Raw genomic sequence first — 20,963 nt, 5'->3', positions numbered from 1 at the left:
ATCCCTGACATGGTCCTAACCTGGATCACTGACATGGTGCTAACCTGGATCACTGACATGGTCCTAACCTGGATCACTGACATGGTGCTAACCTGGATCACTGACATGGTCCTAACCTGGATCCCTGACATGGTGCTAACCTGGATCACTGACATGGTGCTAACCTGGATCACTGACATGGTGCTAACCTGGATCACTGACATGGTCCTAACCTATATCCCTGACATGGTGCTAACCTGGATCACTGACATGGTGCTAACCTGGATCACTGACATTGTCCTAACCTGGATCACTGACATGGTGCTAACCTGGATCACTGACATGGTGCTAACCTGGATCACTGACATGGTGCTAACCTGGATCACTGACATGGTGCTAACCTGGATCACTGACATGGTCCTAACCTGTATCCCTGACATGGTGCTAACCTGGATCACTGACATGGTGCTAACCTGGATTACTGACATGGTGCTAACCTGGATCACTGACATGGTGCTAACCTGTATCACTGACATGGTCCTAACCTGGATCCTTGGATGTAATGTTGATTGGCTGCAGGTCATCCCTGTGCGCGTCTGGATCATTCCAGCTCCTTCTCGTTTCCAGGTAGCATACGAGCCACTTCCACTTAGCTGTGCAAGGCTCCAAGGTTAGTTACCCTTCTGCACTGTTATTCATTTGCAGGTTTCAAACACCCCACTGCGTGGGAGGAGCCAGGATAAGTGGTGCAATCATCTATTATATATTCTGCTGTGGAACAGTAAAATTGGTCAAGATGCTCTTACTGGTTCCTCTTCTCTTTTAAAGGACGTTAGTGCTCATTCTTGCAGAACAAGTACAAGATAAAGGAATGTAAAAAGGAAAGTTTAACGTGAAGAGTAATTACATCGTGAGGGTTAGGCCTTTCTGTAAATTGTTCACCAGCGTTTTGACAGCACTTAGTGTAGACCCGTCCAGTTAACCTTGTTTCCCTTTGAGTTGATTTCTTTGTTCAATCAGGACATACTGCGTTTCCCACGATGTTACAGAGGTGAACAACCTCAGGAATAACCTCATCATTTCAGTTTGTTGATAGTTATATATGTACAACCATAACAAATAAGAAAAGGACTTTCCTTCAAATAAGTTCATTGTACCCGGGGTCTCAAGTTCCTCCAGAAAACGAAGGGGCTATACAGGTCAGAAACCAGGGCAAACCATCACATCCTGGATGTGAGAGCAGGATTAGCTCAATATCCTTACACAGTGAATGACCTGTCGCTAATTCAAGAGGCTGGATAAAAACCCACTGGAAGAAAGCTGACTGCTGCCTGAAAATTGCCCCCATTACCATTAAGCAACAGTATCACCTTCCAAGCCCTCTTCATGTACCACCTAATGTGACCACCACTAATTGCATGATAGCATTTATTTTCATTCTAAACGTGTATGAAGAAAGAAAAAACAAATAATGGATGAATGAATTATATGATCTATTATCCATTTATGAATTGCATGATCCCAATGATAATAACTGTAAAGATGATTGCAGTGACTTTATGTTTATTTCTGTTAATGGAGAAATTTCTGGGGTCTCCTTTATAAAATTGAGCGTAGAAGTCTTTACTAAACGGAGTCAGATGGCATAAACGGAGTCAGATGGCAGAGCTGTGAGGGAGTCGGGCTAGTAATCAGAAGGTTGCTGGATCGATTCTCTGTGCCAAATGACGTTGTGTCCTTGGGCAAGGCACTTCTCCCTACATTCCAAATAACAGTGCAAATAACACTGTTGGATGTGATTTTCATGATAATGATGAAATGGAGTGAAAAATACGTGTGTGAGGAAAACAAAATATGTAACTATTACAAGTAATCGTTCTTCCCACCTTTACTTTCTGCAGTCTGACTACAGTACGGTCATCTGCGTCGCCAATTCCCTCTGTCTCCAAAATGTGTGTAGGCCTACGGGAGGGTCAGAGTTTGCGTGGAGGACCGCACATTCTCCCGTCAAGTTTGTTTTTTATAAATCCCAACCTTTGCGTGGAAAGTTGAAGTTGTGACTCATTTGTTCCCGATCCACATGTGAATTGGCATTTTTTGTTGTGAAATTGATTTGAGTTCAGTGCCTTTGTGACTTTGTGAATGAAACAAGGCTGACACAAGGTCACCTTTCTTCACAAAGAGACCAGGGGCCTCATTTATAAAGCTTGTGTACGCACATAAAGGGGCTGAAAATGTGCGTACGCAAGCTTTATAAATGAGTGTTTTTATAAAACAGTGTCTCACATCAGAATCCTCACGCACGGGAACTGTCCTGCCATGTCTATTCCTGACTGAACAAAATACTTAGAGACTTTTCGAAGGCTTTCTTTTTCTTTATTTGACACACTGTTTGTAAAAAAACACCATTCCCATGAATTGACCCTTTAAATATCATTGAATCACAGTGACATTACCAACACCAAAGCAGTTTTTTATTGCACCTCCCAAATGACCTGTCAAATAATGACAAATTAATTAAAGTTTCAAGCATGTTTCGTGTTTCTCATAACACTTCAACAATGACAACAACATAGACCAATGTATGCAGCTGTCCACATATACCAAATCTAACCACATGGTCTTTATGCATCTTAGTTCAAGGAACATGAATGCCCTTTCATACAGGGGAAAATGTATTTTTCAACCTGCTTTTTCATCAACATCCTTTGTGTTGTGTTGCCGTCCCAGCCGCTGTGATTGTGAAATGTCCCCAAGTCAGTAGGTCTCATGTATGCATGTCTGTCTGTCTGTCCATCTATCTTACTACTTGTTTTTATGAATGAAGTTTCCCACTCTCTGAATGAACTTGCCTAGCTTATTCTCATGCTGTCCGTGTGTAGCTTGTCCATGGCGATTGTGAGGCTCACTAGTGGAGTCCCCTTTGGAGAGGAGCGTGGTCTTGGGCTGGCCTTGGGCGTGTGTGTTAGTGGACACAGAGGGCGACGACGGCTTCTTGTCAAACGCACAGAAAGGCTCGAATCGGCTGTACAGCCGGCCGTCGGCTCTCTGGCGCTGGGAGCGCCAGTCTCCAGACGGCAGATGGGTGTTGGCTGTCTCCTCCGAGCCTGGTCGCGGTGCCCTCGGGTCGGGCTCCTTGGCTGACGGGCTGAGGGGGAGCTCCTCTGTGCTGAAGCGAGGAGCCGATGAGTTCCCGATGTGCGCCGGATGGTTTTTGTTCCCGTGTAGCTGAGAGGGAGAGGGGATGGAGCTGCTCCGGTCCCGGTCGGAGCGCTCCTGCTCCGCCTCGGACAGCACCGTGTCAGTGCTGCCTCCCAGCATGGGGCTTCCTCTGTCCTTCGACCCCTCCTTCTTCTCCGGTATGTTGAGCAGCGAGCGGAGTTTCTTGGAACTCTTCTTGAGGAAGCGGGGCGACGTGGGCTTGGCGGTCTCCTTGGCGTCGACGTCCAGGGCGGCGGCGGACACCGTCCTGGACGGGGGCTTCTGCCACATGGTCACCGGCTGGCTCTTGGCGGCCGTCATGCTCTTGACGTCGTGATGAGAGACCGACCTCTGATCCTTTTTCAGATTGGGAGCACACCCTCCGTTGAGGGGGCGGAAGCCGGGCGTGCCTCTCTCCGCCTGCGTCCGGGCAAAGCCGTACATGTGACTGGAGTTCTCCTGGTGGCCTCTGTAGTCAGGGTTGGACTCGGCCACGCTATGACGCTTGTGCCAGCTCTCCTGGGACGAGTCTGGGTCTCTGCCCGGCAGGCTCCCTTTGGCTCTGCCCAGGCTGGCGTAGATGGAGTGGTGCGACGCCCTGACCGGACCGAGACCCCCGTGACCCCTGGGGTCATCTAGGATCTGCAGGCTCCGCCTCTTCAGCTGGAACTCCTCGAGGCGAGCCCCGCCCTCGGCTGGACTCCACGGCGTGGCGTTGTAACACGGAGCGCAGGGGAAGGGGACAGTGGTGGGAGGGGGCGGGCGCGAGGACGAGGACAAGCTGGTGTAGCTGTTGTTCTCCGGTTGCTCCGGGATGGTGGACTTGAACACAAAGGAGGACCTGAGTCGAGAGGGCATATAGTGCCCTGCCTTGGTCTCCGGCAGGGGCTCGTACTGGTCCAAGTAGTCGCTGGATTCTCCACAGGGAGCGTCGCTGTTGCTGAGGTAAGAGTCGATCCTCCACGTCCTCAGGAAGGACTTGGAGGTGTTCTCCAACGACGGCATGTTCTGCTTCATACTGACAGTCTGCTTGTCGTTGCCGTGGTACGACTGACGCATGTTAAGGCCCCTGAACATCTGGTTCCCCGGTTGGTGCTGGTCGTTGGGGAAGTGGATCCTTCCGTTGGGGTGGTACCCTGCATCTCCAGCCACGTTCCAGTTACTGGATCCAAAGCGGGGGTTCTGGGGTACGCACGGCCTCTCCGCCCTGTCCCCGGCGTAGCTGTGCCTCTTAAGGAAGTCGATGTCCGGAATCTGCAGCTGTTGAACCTGCACGCCCACCCCGGGGACAAACATGGGCGGCGGCCGCTGTTCGAAAGGCTCCTCTTCCCAGACGTCTCGGACGCCCAGCTGCCCCTCGCAAGCCTTTCTGTACACCGTGTCCAGGGTGTGCCTCAGTACATCCCTCCTCTCGAAGGGCTGGCAGGGGGCAGGGGCCTGCCTGGAGCCCCCTGGGGGGCAGAGCGCCGCCGGGGCGCTGGAGCGGGCGTACAGCGTCCGGAACTCCTCGTCATAGGAGCCCACCAGGCGGCCCGTGATCACCTGGACCATGCTCAGGTGGATCTTCTCAAAGGACCACGTGAAGCTGGGGAGAAAGCGAGGGAGAGACCGAGACCGAGAGAAAGAGATGGAGAGACAGAGAGGGAGAGACAGGAGGATAAAAAGAGAGAAAGGGGAGAGAGAGAATGGACAGAAAGAGGACAGAGAGATAAAGAGAGGACGCAGTGATTATCACAAACACTTGCAGATAGCAAACCAAGCAGGGCATTGCTTATCATAACATGCCAGAGGGAAACAGCACGTTGGCCACACAGATCCTACAAATACATTGGAGAGGGGGAAGGAGAGGGAGGGAGAGAGAGAGGCAGAGAGAGAGAGAGAGAGAGAGAGAGAGAGAGAGAGAGAGAGGAGAGAGAGAGAGAGGCAGAGAGAGAGAGAGAGAGAGAGAGAGAGAGAGAGAGAGAGAGAGAGAGAGAGAGAGAGAGGGAGGGAGAGAGAGAGAGAGAGAGAGAGAGAGAGAGAGAGAGAGAGAGAAAGAGAGAGAGGGAGAGAGAGAGAGAGAAAGAGAGAGAGAGAGAGAGAATAAAAGAAAGAAAAGAAACAGAAAGAGAGGACACAGTAATTATCATTGTGAGGAGCGATTAACACCAATATGAAACTGAGAGCTGAGAGTGGAGACCATCAAACATTCCTAGTGACTGAGGATCAGAATCACAACGGGTTTTATTCACCATGAAAGTTTGCACAAACAAGGAATTTGCTTTGGTAGGAAGGTGCATACATTAAACATATAGGAATCTTAAATTTAAATATGAGGACTAACTATTTCTAAAGGTACATAACTAGCACAACTAGTACATTACAAGAGCCTTAAGGTGTAATGATCCTAATAGCTCAACTCATTCAGGCGTTTTCAATTCCATAGTATTCCATCTGATTTTTTCTCTGCTTTTTAGTTATTACATGACCAAACATACTCATCAAACACAGAGAACATGAGAGGAAACACCATCAAACACAGAGAACATGAGAGGAAACACCATCAAACACAGAGAACACGAGAGGAAACACCATCAAACACAGAGAACATGAGAGGAAACACCATCAAACACAGAGAACATGAGAGGAAACACCATCAAACACAGAGAACATGAGAGGAAACACCATCAAACACAGAAAACATGAGAGGAAACACCATCAAACACAGAAAACATGAGAGGAAACACCATCAAACACAGAAAACATGAGAGGAAACACCATCAAACACAGAGAACACGAGAGGAAACACCATCAAACACAGAGAACATGAGAGGAAACACAATGTGTTGTTTCGCACCTCCCTCACCACATCTCTTCACCCTCCACCCGCTCCCTCACTACCCCTTCTCCTCCCACCCCCTCCATCCCTCCACCCCCTCCTTCCAACTTTCCACCCCCACCTTCACTCCAGTCCCGTCTCCCTCCAATTCTCCTCCCCTCTCTTTTATACATCTCTCCACCCCCTTCCTCCTCTCCCTCCACCCTCTCCTCCACCTCCTCCCCCTCCACCCTCCCACCATCTCCTCCATCCCCTCCCTCCTCCCCCTCCCCCTCCACCCCCCCCCCCCACGCTCTACTCCTCTACCTGTAGGATCCGTACATCACCGTCTCACAGTCGACCAGCAGGAACCTCTGCTCCAGGCCTCCGTGGAAGGTGGCTCCGGAGCGACACAGGTAGTCCTGGCCCTTCACCGAGCGCACTCTCATGTTCTGCAGCACACACGGCAAACAGGCAGCTATTTCAAAAGCTATTTCGTTTTCAAGACAAACTCATTATAATACCACTAATTTATCATTTCTTTTAGTACCACGATTTGTCATTGTATTATATTCATAGTTTCACCCACACAGTGCTTTTAAATGAAGTGCACAGAAGTATGTACACGAACCATGTACAATTGATTAAAACGGGATAACAAAACAATCAACCGATAAAACCAACATAATTATAAAGTGTAGGACCAAAGATGACAGTAACAGTAAACTGTTTTAAAGAGAATATTGATTTTGAAATCTGCTTGCCTAAGACACTGTAGACTGACCATCTTGATGGCGCCTCATCTCTTGACACAACACACCTGTCTGTCTCTCCTGTCTGTCTCTCCTGTCTGTCTCTCTTGTCTGTCTCCCCTGTCTGTCTCCCCTGTCTGTCTCCCCTGTCTGTCTCTCCTGTCTGTCTCTCTTGTCTGTCTCTCTTGTCTGTCTCCCCTGTCTGTCTCTCCTTTCTGTCTCCCCTGTCTGTCTCTCCTGTCTGTCTCCCCTGTCTGTCTCCCCTGTCTGTCTCTCCTGTCTGTATCTCCTGTCTGTTTCCTGTCTGTCTCCCCTGTCTGTCTCTCTTGTCTGTCTCCCCTGTCTGTCTCTCTTGTCTGTCTCCCTTGTCTGTCTCTCCTGTCTGTATCTCCTGTCTGTTTCCTGTCTGTCTCCCCAGTCTGTCTCTCCTGTCTGTTTCCTGTCTGTCTCTCCTGTCTGTCTCTCTTGTCTGTCTCCCCTGTCTGTCTCTCCTGTCTGTATCTCCTGTCTGTTTCCTGTCTGTCTCCCCTGTCTGTCTCTCCTGTCTGTTTCCTGTCTGTCTCTCCTGTCTGTCTCTCCTGTCTGTCTCCCCTGTCTGTCTCTCCTGTCTGTATCTCCTGTCTGTTTCCTGTCTGTCTCCCCTGTCTGTCTCTCCTGTCTGTTTCCTGTCTGTCTCTCCTGTCTGTCTCTCCTGTCTGTCTCTCCTGTCTGTCTCCCCTGTCTGTCTCCCCTGTCTGTATCTCCTGTCTGTTTCCTGTCTGTCTCCCCTGTCTGTCTCCCCTGTCTGTCTCTCCTGTCTGTCTCTCCTGTCTGTATCTCCTGTCTGTCTCTCTTGTCTGTCTCCCCTGTCTGTCTCTCCTGTCTGTTTCCTGTCTGTCTCTCCTGTCTGTCTCTCCTGTCTGTCTCCCCTGTCTGTCTCCCCTGTCTGTCTCCCCTGTCTGTATCTCCTGTCTGTTTCCTGTCTGTCTCCCCTGTCTGTCTCCCCTGTCTGTCTCCCCTGTCTGTCTCTCCTGTCTGTCTCCCCTGTCTATCTCCCCTGTCTGTCTCCCCTGTCTGTCTCTACCTTCCCCTCACGTAAAGACCCAAACTTATCCATGCTGTGGTACGTGAAGTAAAAGACGCTCTGACAAACATTGACATTAGAGACATTCCACTGGACCAGCTCATGAGAGAAGGGCATTCAGGTTGCAAAGTGACATTTTTCTTATTTATTCTTCCTGAGTGGAGGTGGTTATGTGTAGAGTGAACTCCCCTGATGACAGACGAGGTGGCCACCTTTCTCCATTTTAATAAAGCACATCAAACAAGTCAATAGTGACACCAGGATCTCAGTCGAAGGAGGGTTTTTATTAGTTTACTCTACTTAAGTATCTCTGGAGCTGTTATCAGTTTCGCACCTGTATTTTATATTTTCCTTGTGTATCCAATGCCACCATAATTCCACCTGTTCCAAATGTTTTGCCTAGGTGTTCCACATCAAATGTATCCGCACAAACCAACAATATTCTAACAGATTCAAATGGCAACAGAGGCCATCCGCTCACCCTCAGCTTGTGAATGTGAAGGTCCTGGCTCTCTACCATGTAGAGGAAGCTGTGGAGGTGGAGGTGGTCCAGGAGCAGGTACACGGACACGCCTCGCAGCGACGCCTCCACTGCCTCTCTGAAGATGTCCACGTCGGTGAAGACATCCATGACCACAGCGATGAGCTGGGGGAGGAACGAGACGCAGGAGAATGACAACCAGGCACACACACACAGACACACACCCTCACACACACACACACACAGAGACACACAGACACACACACACACAGAGACACACACACACACAGAGACACACACACACAGACACACACCCTCACACACACACAGAGACACACAGACACACACACACAGAGACACACACACACAGAGACACACACACACAGACACACACCCTCACACACACACACAGAGACACACACACACAGAGACACACAGACACAAACCCTCACACACAAACACACACACACACACACAGACACACACCCTCACACACACACACACAGACACACACAGAGACACACCCTCACAAACACACACAGAGACACACCCTCACACACACACACAGAGACACACCCTCACTCACGCTCACACACGGGCTGCAAACCACTAGGTGACTGCACAGGAGTGGTGACATGCCACATTGTCCCATACAAATGTTGGCTTTCTTCTCTCTGCATCCCTTTCCTCACCTAGCACAACCCTTCCGAAGAGATCATTTTATAGCATTTTATTTTTTGAGTCAAAATATATTTCAGTACAATATTACTGTTTTAATCAGTTTTGTATTATGTTATTGTTTTGAACTGAAGTTTAACAGTTTTGAAAACAGTATGTTAGCATGTGCAAATTGGCCTGTAGGTACATAGAGTTTTGGCAGTTGTGTCGAAGTGAGAACAGAATGAATGTAATTTGAAAGATGTAGTCATTCAATGCATTTTGTGCCAAAACATTGATAAATGATCCACAATTTAGCCCACATGTACTTCTGTTGTGCTAACTGTGTGAAGAGTTTTGAAAACGTGACTTAAGTATTGAGAAATGTGTCCTAGCGACTGTAAAAAAACCTGTAATAGAATGTGACAGACGTTTATATTGATACATTGTATTCTTAGAGAGTGAGCAAATCACAGGAGAGACATGGGACAGTTGCATGTCTGTATCATGATTGTGGATAGACTAGAAATAGTCTGTTGAAGGATGTTCTTGGAGGTCCTGGGCCATCAGCTGGGTAGTGCTGGTGTCTGTTGGACTCTCAGGGTCCATTCTAGAATGCTACATAGAGCTGAACGCGATTGTCCTTGTGTTATTGTCCTTGTGTTATTGTCTTTGTGTTCTTGTCCTTGTGTTTGTGTGTCGATGATGGTTACGTTGGTAACGTTAGTATGGATACGTCATACTTCAAATAAACATGAAGTTGATACTTTCCTACCCAACTTCAGCTTAACGTTTGATCGCTTAATAACGACCACGACAAGCTGGGAGGAGAAACAAGAAGCAGGACACACACACACACACACCCTCACACACACACACACACACACCCTCACACACACACACACACACACACATACCCTCACACACACACACCCTCACACACACACACACACCCTCACACACACACACGCACACACACACACACACACACACGCACACACACACACACACCCTCACACACACACACACACACACACCCTCACACACACACACACACACACACACACACTCACACTCACACCTGATACAGGTGAATTACTTGAGTGGGCTACTCAAGTTTTAGAAAGCGCGGAATTAACACTACAGCTTATAGTTTGATAGATAAATGGGGGGGGGGGGCAAACAGGTGTAATTTGTGCATATTACATTTATTCATTTCATTTATTCATTATTCATTATTCATTATTCATTTATTACATTTGATAAGGCATGCATATAGGCACATGTTACTGTATATGTGCTTGGAATACGTTGTTCAGTGATGAACATCCTCATCACTAGAAGAGTACAGACATTGTTCCCGACTCATTGTCCCAAAATGTACTTGACAATGACATCATGATGTTGGTGTTGTTAGTGGGTGATGGTCAACATCATGCACATGGCCAGGGAGATGACTGTGTGATGTTGGTGTTGTTAGTGGGTGATGGTCAACATCATGCACATGGCCAGGGAGATGACAGTGTGATGTTGGTGTTGTTAGTGGGTGATGGTCAACATCATGCACATAGCCAGGGAGATGACTGTGTGATGGTCAACATCATGCACATGACCAGGGAGATGACTGTGTGATGTTGGTGTTGTTAGTGGGTGATGGTCAACATCATGCACATGGCCAGGGAGATGACTGTGTGATGGTCAACATCATGCACATGGCCAGGGAGATGACTGTGTGATGGTCAACATCATGCACATGGCCAGGGAGATGACTGTGTGATGGTCAACATCATGCACATGACCAGGGAGATGACTGTGTGATGTGCGTAACACCTGACTGTCCATTGGGAGTCTATCTAAGTGCTCGCATGCGCTCAGAGGTCTGATGTCATCGCGCAGGCATGTGCCGTCGCTACTGTGCACTTTGCGGATTAACCGGTGACAACCTCACACACACACACACCCTCAAGCACGCATCAGCCTGTGTATTCATGCCTTCTGTAGAAAGGTTGTGGGAGGGGGATTGTTCATGAATATTCCTTTTGGTGCTTCCTCAGATGGGATGGCCAGTTATTATGCACTACTGTTTTAGTTCTAGTCACAGTACAGTCAAAATTGCCTTTGGGTCCAAAACTAAAATGTTGTTAGAAAGTAAAGGGTCTGTTCTTTTGACAGTAGTTATTTAGAAGAATAGTTATTTAAATAATTTTTAAATGTTGAAATTCTTTTTCTGGTCCGGTGAATTTGTTTTGAGAAGATTTTAGATTACTTCAGGGAGACAATAGAAGGCATGTGGACTTCAACAAGTTCCATGCAGGCTGGGAGTGGAAGCCATCGAGGAAAGAACGTCTCAATATCTGGCAGGTCATCTTACTGGGCTTCCATTAGACAGTCTATTTGTCTGGAAGGCAGGTTGTAAAACCAGATTTGAGAGACTCTCCCTGCCACTCCCTTATGGGGGGGAGGAACAGGGGGGAGGAACGGGGGGGAGGAACGGTGAGGGATTGAGCCCCGGTGGAAAAAGAAGATTGTTTCTTGACGTTCAGCTTGGCTATAATTATATCTTAGGAGTTCCTTCCTGTGCCCGATTGTCTCTGACAGTAACTGAAATCCCCAGTTCTTCGCTATATATACCTCCACTGCGCACACACATCCTCTCGCACTCTCACACACACACATATACACACATACACACACATACACACACACATACACACACATCCTCTCGCACTCTCACACACACATACACACATACACACACATACACACACATACACACATACACACGTACACACACACACACATACACACACACACACACACACACACAGAAGATACCCTGAGAAAACCAGTTGAAATTACAAGGAAGATTATAATCATTGAAGATACAGTTCAATATATGCATACATATTAATAATGATTATCATGATGGTGACTCTTAAACAAACATATATTCAGCTCTGAAAAAAACAGAGCTTTTTTTTTCATTAAAAAAACTTCAGAAGGATAGTTTTTCTCTTAAATGTTACCCTTCTGTTCCTCACTCAAAATTGTCCTTAACTTTTTTTTTTTATGAAAGAAAAGGTGCAATGGTCTCTCAATTTTTTCCAGAGCTGTATGTTAATAATAGCAGTGGTAGAAGTATTCATACTATGAAGGAATGCATGTATTGTGTCATTTAGCTTTGACAAAGATTTAAAGCAGGACATGCACTGACATGTAATCACCAAAGCGACTATAGATCTAGGGGCTTGTTATAAGCATGAGTTAATGGGTAATCAGGCCTTCAGAAGATGCTCACTGACATGAATATGCATTAATAAGACAACATGAGGATTACTAATATAGTTAGGATTAGGGCCAGAGTTGAGTCATTTTAAGATGAGATAAGCTTTAGGTCATAGTTAACAAGTTTGAAGATGCTTATTCACATTCATTTGTGTTAAAGCTATGTAAGTATTCATATTTAGGGTAAGGGCAGGGGTTGGTATTGTCTCAAAGATGAGTGTGTTACTTAATACATAATGATGCCCTGATAAGAAGCTCATTAACCTTGATAAGTATGAACAAGACCAAAGAACTTACCGATGCCTTATATCCAGGGACGGACTGGGAGTAAAAATAGGCCCTGGACTTTGATCCAGACCGACCTACCAGAACCGGTCCGTATACGCCACCACAGCGAGCGCCCTGCTAATGCACGCAAATTCTGTGCCTGATGTGATGCTATAGGGACTTCCACGAGTAGCGCGCGAGCAAATTATTTTGGCTGATTTGAGCGAATTGTCTGGCACATTGTCTAGTGAAGGTAATTACGTCTACGATTCTTAACCTGTTTTTCCATCATTATATTGTCTCTATAGCTAACTTTCGATCTGTCAGTGTCACTGTTGTGTATAAACGGCACTAAGGGCTGCATAGACGTTCATTTGGAATAGACCAACCGGCCTGGGGGAAAGGGGGGCCGACAAACCGTGTTGCTCAATCTTCCTCCAACATTTTTATTAGTAGTAAAAAATGATGGGTCAGAGGGCCGGCGGCCCAAAAGTACTTCGGCCCATCGGGAATTATCCCGATTCTCCCGATGGCCAGTCCGCTACTGCTGATATCCTATTAACCAACGCTTCTGACAAACACCAGGATCTAAAGCTTTACCTCAGTCTTCTGTCAGCACTAAGGCACAACCTCACCTGTCTGGCATCCTGCATGTGTTTGCGCACCACCTCCTTGATGGTGGGGCTGTTCAGCCGGGGCGGGTGGAACAGGAGGTCGATGCTGGTCTGCCGTCTCTCCGGGGGCAGGTCCGGCCAGCCCAGCTCCAGGTCAGGCGTCTCCACGTCAGAGTGGACCGGCCAGTACGTCCCTGAAGACGAGCCGCCGTCCGGGGACCCGCTCCTCTCCTCCGTGTCGTCACCGTCGAGAGGCTGCAGTGCGTTGTTGGTGATGAAGAGGAGCTCGTGTTCAGACAGGAAGCTGCCCAGGCGCTCCGCCTTGATGACGTCCTGGTAGCTTTCACGGCCACTGCTGGCCAGGGCGTCGATGGCCAGGCGGTAGCTCTCCTTGTAGTGGGGCTGGATGTAGTCCTCGGGCCTGGGCTCGGCTCTCAGAGACGACAGCAGTGACAGCTGATGGGATTCCATCATTACTCCTCTTCGGCCAGGTCTGACACACACACACACATAGAGAGAGACACACACACACATGCACACACACAGAGACACAGAGAGAGAGAGACACACACCAAGGAGATTAGAAAGCTGAAGGTGACAGGCCAGGTCAGTGTGTCAGGTGAGGCTGAAGGGTGGAGGGATGACAGGAGTGAGATAAGAAAGCAGGATGGAGGGATGACCAGGGGCGGTTCTATACGGGGGTCTAAAGGGGGCCAGTGCCCCTGTAAAATGTCCCTGGACCCCCCTGTGGCCCCCCTAAGCTGACTGAATTAACATTCAGTCAGCTGAATTTTATTTACTATTTTTCTTCTTCTAGTAGTCATCATGAAACAAGAAAGGGACATTGCAGCCTTTTTTGCCCCAGTAAATAAAAAGTGAGTGAAACATATCAAGGTATTGAGAGAGCTGAAGAACTGGAAGAGGGAGAGCCAGAGCTGCTTGTATGATTTCAATGTAAAGCAAAATTAAAGTATTTAATGTTTAAATATCATTTTTTTCTATTTTTTAATGTGCCCCTCTGATTAAACACTGGGCCCCCCTTGGCCCCCCCAGGAAAATTGGTCCAGAACCGCCACTGGGGATGACAGGAGGGAGGAGAGAGAGCAGGATGGAGGGATGAGGACAGGGGAGAGAGCAGGATGGAGGGATGAGGACAGGGGAGAGAGCAGGATGGAGGGATGAGGACAGGGGAGAGAGCAGGATGGAGGGATGAGGACAGGGGAGAGAGCAGGATGGAGGGATGAGGACAGGAGAGAGAGCAGGATGGAGGGATGAGGACAGGGGAGAGAGCAGGATGGAGGGATGAGGACAGGGGAGAGAGCAGGATGGAGGGATGACAGGAGAGAGGGGAGAGAGCAGGATGGAGGGATGGGATGAGGACAGGGGAGAGAGCAGGATGGAGGGATGAGGACAGGGGAGAGAGCAGGATGGAGGGATGAGGATAGGGGAGAGAGCAGGATGGAGGGATGGGATGAGGACAGGGGAGAGAGCAGGATGGAGGGATGAGGATAGGGGAGAGAGCAGGATGGAGGGATGGGATGAGGACAGGGGAGAGAGCAGGATGGAGGGATGAGGATAGGGGAGAGAGCAGGATGGAGGGATGGGATGAGGACAGGGGAGAGAGCAGGATGGAGGGATGAGGATAGGGGAGAGAGCAGGATGGAGGGATGGGATGAGGACAGGGGAGAGAGCAGGATGGAGGGATGACAGGAAGACAGGGGAGAGAGCAGGATGGAGGGATGGGATGAGGACAGGGGACATGGTCCGGTACGCGGTGAGGGCAGAGACAGACACGACAGATGGTCCACATGAGATGTTTCTAGAACAAGAAGAATTGTAGATGAAACGCGTCGCTTGTTGTTGACCTGTTTGGGCTCGGTTTTGAGTACGACTTGAGGAGGACAAACGTCACATCCAGACGCAGCCGACTGCCCCATTAAGCTTTGCTGCCACTTGACAAACTGTCACACAGCTCTAAAGTTAGCTGATCAGGGTGGGGGAGGAGGAGTGGAGGGATGGGATTGCCAGAGCGTTCAGTCATGATGATGGCAGGTTCAGCTGAGCCGTTTTAGCTTGAAGTAGATGTGCGACAGGGCAATCTGTGGAGGCCGTGAGAGAGAGGACTCCCTGTGGTGAGCACTCCCCGCAGCCTCATCAGGACCCCGATGGTCAGACGTTCACACAGGATCCATATCAACAAGACAGCGCATGGTGTCGCTGTGAATGAACCCCACTGGGAGACCTTTGAAACGTTTTGTAGATACAGCGCTATCAAACCCAGGCAGATGTGCACCAGACGGTTGATCAGGCAGGAGTCGCTGTTTGAAGTGTGGGGAGGGAAGCGGATGCTCTTAAGTACAGTCATGTGATGTGACTGTCAAGAGGAAACATACATGTTCAAGCTGATGTGTGTTTCTCTGCAGTACACCCTGCCCATGGATTCTCCCTACCTTCTCTGAACTGATGACTGAGACGTATTGTGCTGCTCTGAACTGAAACCTCTCCTACAGCCACTTGTTAGATGCTGGATATTCCCCTTGAGTGTATCTTTCCATCTCAGGATCCAGCGAATGTGAGCGGGTCTCTTAACCCCTGTGTTGTCTTAGGGGTCAAAAATGACCCGTCACTATGTTTATCAGCAGAGAAAAAACCCCTAAATGTTTTTATTTTTACCTGAAAATTAATAACTTTTCCTAGAATGACCCCAATATTAGAAAAAGTGAAACATTGTCTTTGTTCACATTTCCATGAAAGCTGTACACCCCTAGGGCAGTTATAAAACCATTATACACACCACCAAAACAAATTGACACACATACACACACACACACCCACACACACATACATACACTCTCACACATACAATAAGATAATTACATTATTTGTGCTTCTGATTGAACTCAGACAAAGCTAAAACTTCTGTGTGCAGGTGCAGCATCTCCCCTCCCTACATGACTCAAGCTCACAGACAAAATAAAAACAATTTCAGACAAACTAAACCAAATTTCACTAAATAAATAAAAATGACTAAATACAAATGTCTTCAAAGCATTGTTTACTAATGGAGAATGCAGTCAGAGGCTGTAAATGACAGTACCCCCAGTATTCTTTGCTGAAGCCATGACTGCACATTTCAGTGCCCAACAGGGTTAGGGTCTCAGCTCTCAGATCTACAGGTTGTAGATCTGATATTTTCAGATGTCCAGAAGGAACAAGAGTACAATGATTTAGAAGAGGAGGTATCTGAAGAAGAACATGGGGAATAATACAACTCAGAGCATGAAGCAATAATACACCTGTACTTTCTAAAGGAAAAACTGTTATGACAGGTCTGCTGTAATAAAAACGAATAGTTGTCCACTGATTAAATGCAGTCTTTCTGCAATGATGTACACAAGGGGAGTGTACAGAATGTTAAGACAACACGAGGGTTAACCATCTGTTAAATGGCTGTTTGTAAAGATGGCAATCACAGGCTGTTTTTAGGATCTTGTTTATCACTGGAGACACCCACACCAGCATTGCATCTCCTACTAAAAGTACATAAGTAAAAGTTGAAGAAGAATGAAGAATGAATTTCCTTAATCTCACAATAAGTGGATTACACTCACATGTGCATAAACATTTACATGCCATGTGTGCACAGCTGATACCTCAGTAACTGCCATATCCATTAGAACACTATTTCATAGTGTGTTAGGAATACATTGGCATTATGAGAAAGTGCCCTCTTTTTGCACTACATTGTCCTGTCTTCTTTAGTAATGTACTTGCATTGTATATAGGACAGTATACACTTTATATAGGAATGTGTTCACTTTATATAGGAATGTGTTCACTTTATATAGGAATGTGTTCACTTTATATAGGAATGTGTTCACTTTATATAGAAATGTGTTCACTTTATATAGGAATGTGTTCACTTTATATAGAAATGTGTTCACTTTATATAGAAATGTGTTCACTTTATATGGGAATGTGGTATGTGTAGGTCTGTGTTTGTCCTAAGTTGTCTTTATGCAGCAACCCTAACCCTAACCCTAACCCCAACCCTAACCCTAACCCAACCCTAACCCTAACCCCAACCCTAACCCCAACCCTAACCCCAACCCTAACCCCAACCCTAACCCTAACCCTAACCCCAACCCAAATGTGAATCTTACTGTGAGGAGGCAGCGTTGTAAGAAATGTGTAACCTGTGTATAGAATGTTCAACACTTTTCTGTCCACACTGGAGCACTGTGAAAATAACATCCTGTTGCTCAAATGTTTCTTTTCACAGAGACACAGGCAGTGGCGGTGGCACCAACGACCCAGAAATGTGAGTCAAGACAGATATCAAAGACACTGAGACAGTTCAGCGTGAATGCGTTACTAATGCTAACACAACTCATTATCAAAACACACAACGTCTGTGCTAAGCATCTGGGGGTTGGAGCGGGGGGGGGGGCACGATGACACACACAGCCTAACCAGGTCCTCGGGCCTTTTAGACCTCAGGCTTTGATTTGCACCGACACAACTGGATATGCTCGCGACAATACCAGAGAAGATTACCTCAGACTAATCCTCTATTAGTCCCATTTGCATGTACATTCATAGCGAATGAGGCACTTGTTTCCCATGGGCTCAAATGACAGCTGCTAGCCTGCAATCTCACTCTCTTCCTTGATAACCACAGATGAGCTGTCACTCAAATGAACGGTGGCCCTTCAGGACCAAAAAGAGCTCATTTGCCTGGTGAGACTCATTTGACCCGCGCTGCTGCGGGCGAGGTGCTGGATCAGTGACGTGTTCGGCCCTTGTCGTCGACACACTGGATTCATAGAGCCATAAAGCCAGACAGCTGCAGGCCTGCTGCTCACCTGGCCCGTGTCCAGGGCTTGACACAGGATCACCTAAACCTGTCCTGAAGGCTCGCCACAGAACGGCAAACTCTTCCTTTGTTTTGTTTTCCACGGGAGGACTTTGGCATGACGTACGTCACGGTGTTTTTACAGATATACGAGACTTTCTCCCAGTGATTGAACTTTGGAAGAGAAGGATTGATTTTGGAACGAGATCTATGAGTCTGGGAGTTGTGAGGAAAGCAGCATTTGAACCCTGGAATCTGTCACAGCTAGACTTGACTAAAAACGAAAATGCACCCATAAAAGGTCAGTCCTGTTTTAAGCAGAGGGAATTCGCTTTCCCAGATCTTGTGTGATGTTCAAAACCTCTCCCCAAACCGGTCGGTGAAAGTTTTTCAAATGTATAAATAATACATAGCTGCACACTGCTGTGTCATGTGTGATCCCAAAAATATGTAACAACCGAAGCTAGGGAACCTCACACAGAGACCTGGCTCTGTCGTCAGTCATTAAAAGTTTCTTTGCCGAGAAAGTCAATGCCTGATTCTATTTTCTGTCTCTCACTAACCCTGTGATCCAAGAAGCTCCCGGGAAGAAAGAGGCAAACTTCTGTTCAACAGAGACCACTTCCTCCAATATGTGTACTCTAAAGAACACCTGCACAGTATTAGTCTTCCTCAGTATAAACCTACTATAAAACTATAATATCACATCACAGAATGGAGCTTACACAATTTTAACATTCCACACATCTTAAATCCGATTTGATTTGTATTAGTCTGTGAAATACTAAGGACAAGAGAGATTATGCGTCTAAACCCACAGGTCCCATTCGTTATCATTAGACTGTTCATTGAATTGTCTTAAAGCAGTTCGCAAGAAATTCGACCAGGTTTGCTGGAAGTGTACAAAACTTACTTTGAGAGTGAAGTTAGAGTGAAGTCCTCTTCATGCTGGGACGAAGTCCTCCTCCTGACCTTTTTCAGACGAGTCGTTGTCCGGCTGAAGCATGAGGGAGGCGCAGGATCCTGTCCTCCTTCTGCGAGTCAGCAAGACGTCAGGAGGACGAGGAGCTGCCTCGACAGGCGAGGAGCCGGCCCCATGCTGGGTGTGGAGTCCTGTTCCAACATGCAAATGCCCCGAGCTGCAAACGTCCTCACTCCCAGGCTTCAGTCTGTGAGAAACCTGTTTCTCATACGCTAGGCCACACCCCGTCTTGTTCTCCAGGGATCAAAGTTCAACCACTGACAAAGGAGATACACACTGCCAGCTATCTGTTTGCGGATGGAAGTCCTAACAATAAAAGAAGCAAAACTTTGGAGGACTTATAGCAACACTTTTCTTTTTTTGGGTGCTTTTTGTTGCTTAGTGCTGTGGGACGTGTAGCATTGTGTTTGATCTTAGTGTTGTGTTGTTTCTGCTTTGTGTTTCAATTGTACTTAGTGTTACAACTGTGTGTTATATGGTTGAATAGTGTCATGCTGGATAATATTGTTTTGCACTGTGCACATAGGAGTAGTGTTACCGTAGATGTATAGCCTATAGCCTATAGTAGCCTCTATACCAGGAACCTGCTTTCAAAATTACAGTGCTTGTGTATCACATGTACTGTCATTGACTCCACTAAGGTTAGTAGTGCCATGGCACACCTTCTTCACAGTCAGTGTTCTGCCTGCCAGGGACACTGAGACAGGGTTGTTCTGTGTGACACAGCAGGTTTACATTTAGTCCTTTAGCAGACGCTCTTATCCAGAGCGACTTACAGTGGGGGACATACCCCCCAAGGCAAGTAGGGTGAAGTGCCTCGCCCAAGGACACAACGTCATTTTGCATGGCCAGGAATCGAACCAGTGCCCTTCTGATTACTAGCCCGACTCCCTCACCACTCAGCCACCTGACTCCCTTTGTTTGTTAGGTCCCAGGACTGATCCGGGCCTGGTCTTCTGTTTGTCCTTGTTTTCCCTGGTGTTGGCTCCGGTTCTCCTGTCCATCCGCTCCAGCCCTCCTGTGTAATGTCCCTCCTGCATCCCCCCATCAGCACCACAGTATTTCAACCCTGGTTTTCCAGTCACTCATCTCCAGTTCAAAGCTTCAACTAGATGTGTTAGTGTCGGCTCTTGACGTCATTCCACTCACAGTAATCATGCTTGTGCCACACCATTCTGGTATCTCCAGCCTCCAGCCGCACAAAACACTTGCAGGAGTACACGCCACGTTGTCGTTTGATTTGCCCCTCCATTTCCTGTCACCTAGAACATTCAACATGCAGCACTCCAATCAGAAATAACAATCAGATGGGAAGGATGCATGGTTCAACTCATTGGCCGGCTCTGAAACAGAGAGGCCATTAGACTTGCGCTACACCAAGACAAATGTCTGAAACATGGCAGGGACTTTAATGATGATGAAACAGCTGATTTACGTTCTTTTACCTCAGTGTTGGTTGATGTGAGATTGAGTGGCCTTGCATGTTTGCAAATGAGCACACCCTTTGCATTTTTTCCATTAAATGGAAAGAGTTTGTGGGTCTGATTATAATTATGGCCCAGGCATCAGTCTTATGTTGACCATGTTTCAGTTGGTGATTGGAGCGCACACATATTCACACACACGCAGACAGGTCCATGCTTTTCTGTAAGGATGGTTTTGTTCACGTTCCCTCCATCATAGACATCTACACCATACGAGGCATCCGCAAAGCAACGAGCATTATGAATGACACCACACACTGAATGACCCCACACACTGAATGACCCCACACACACCACACACTGAATGACCCCACACACACCACACACTGAATGACCCCACACACACCACACACTGAATGACCCCACACACACCACACACTGAATGACCCCACACACACCACACACTGAATGACCCCACACACACCACACACTGAATGACCCCACACACACCACACACTGAATGACCCCACACACACCACACACTGAATGACCCCACACACACCACACACTGAATGACCCCACACACACCACACACTGAATGACCCC

The 20,963-nt window shown here is 47.5% G+C and overlaps 1 protein-coding gene across 1 annotated transcript; it reads right to left on the bottom strand.

Moving 5' to 3' along the window:
- Window positions 1–2,343: 2,343 nt before the first annotated feature.
- sack1b (scaffolding CK1 anchoring protein B) lies at window positions 2,344–18,978 on the bottom strand. The gene is made up of 5 exons (XM_084709809.1): window positions 18,865–18,978; window positions 13,118–13,589; window positions 8,274–8,438; window positions 6,305–6,429; window positions 2,344–4,765 (listed from the first exon to the last, which is right to left on the bottom strand). The coding sequence occupies exons 2-5, from the start codon at window positions 13,568–13,570 to the stop codon at window positions 2,785–2,787; spliced, it is 2,724 nt and encodes a 907-aa protein (XP_084565935.1). The 5' UTR covers window positions 13,571–13,589; window positions 18,865–18,978; the 3' UTR covers window positions 2,344–2,784.
- Window positions 18,979–20,963: the final 1,985 nt, after the last annotated feature.

The sequence above is a fragment of the Hypomesus nipponensis genome, chromosome 11 (assembly GCF_054491055.1).
Source record: "Hypomesus nipponensis isolate SF chromosome 11, ASM5449105v1, whole genome shotgun sequence".
Classification (NCBI taxonomy): domain Eukaryota; kingdom Metazoa; phylum Chordata; class Actinopteri; order Osmeriformes; family Osmeridae; genus Hypomesus; species Hypomesus nipponensis.
The sequence above is the reverse complement of the archived record's forward strand: the minus strand, read 5'-3'. Positions and strand labels throughout refer to the sequence as shown.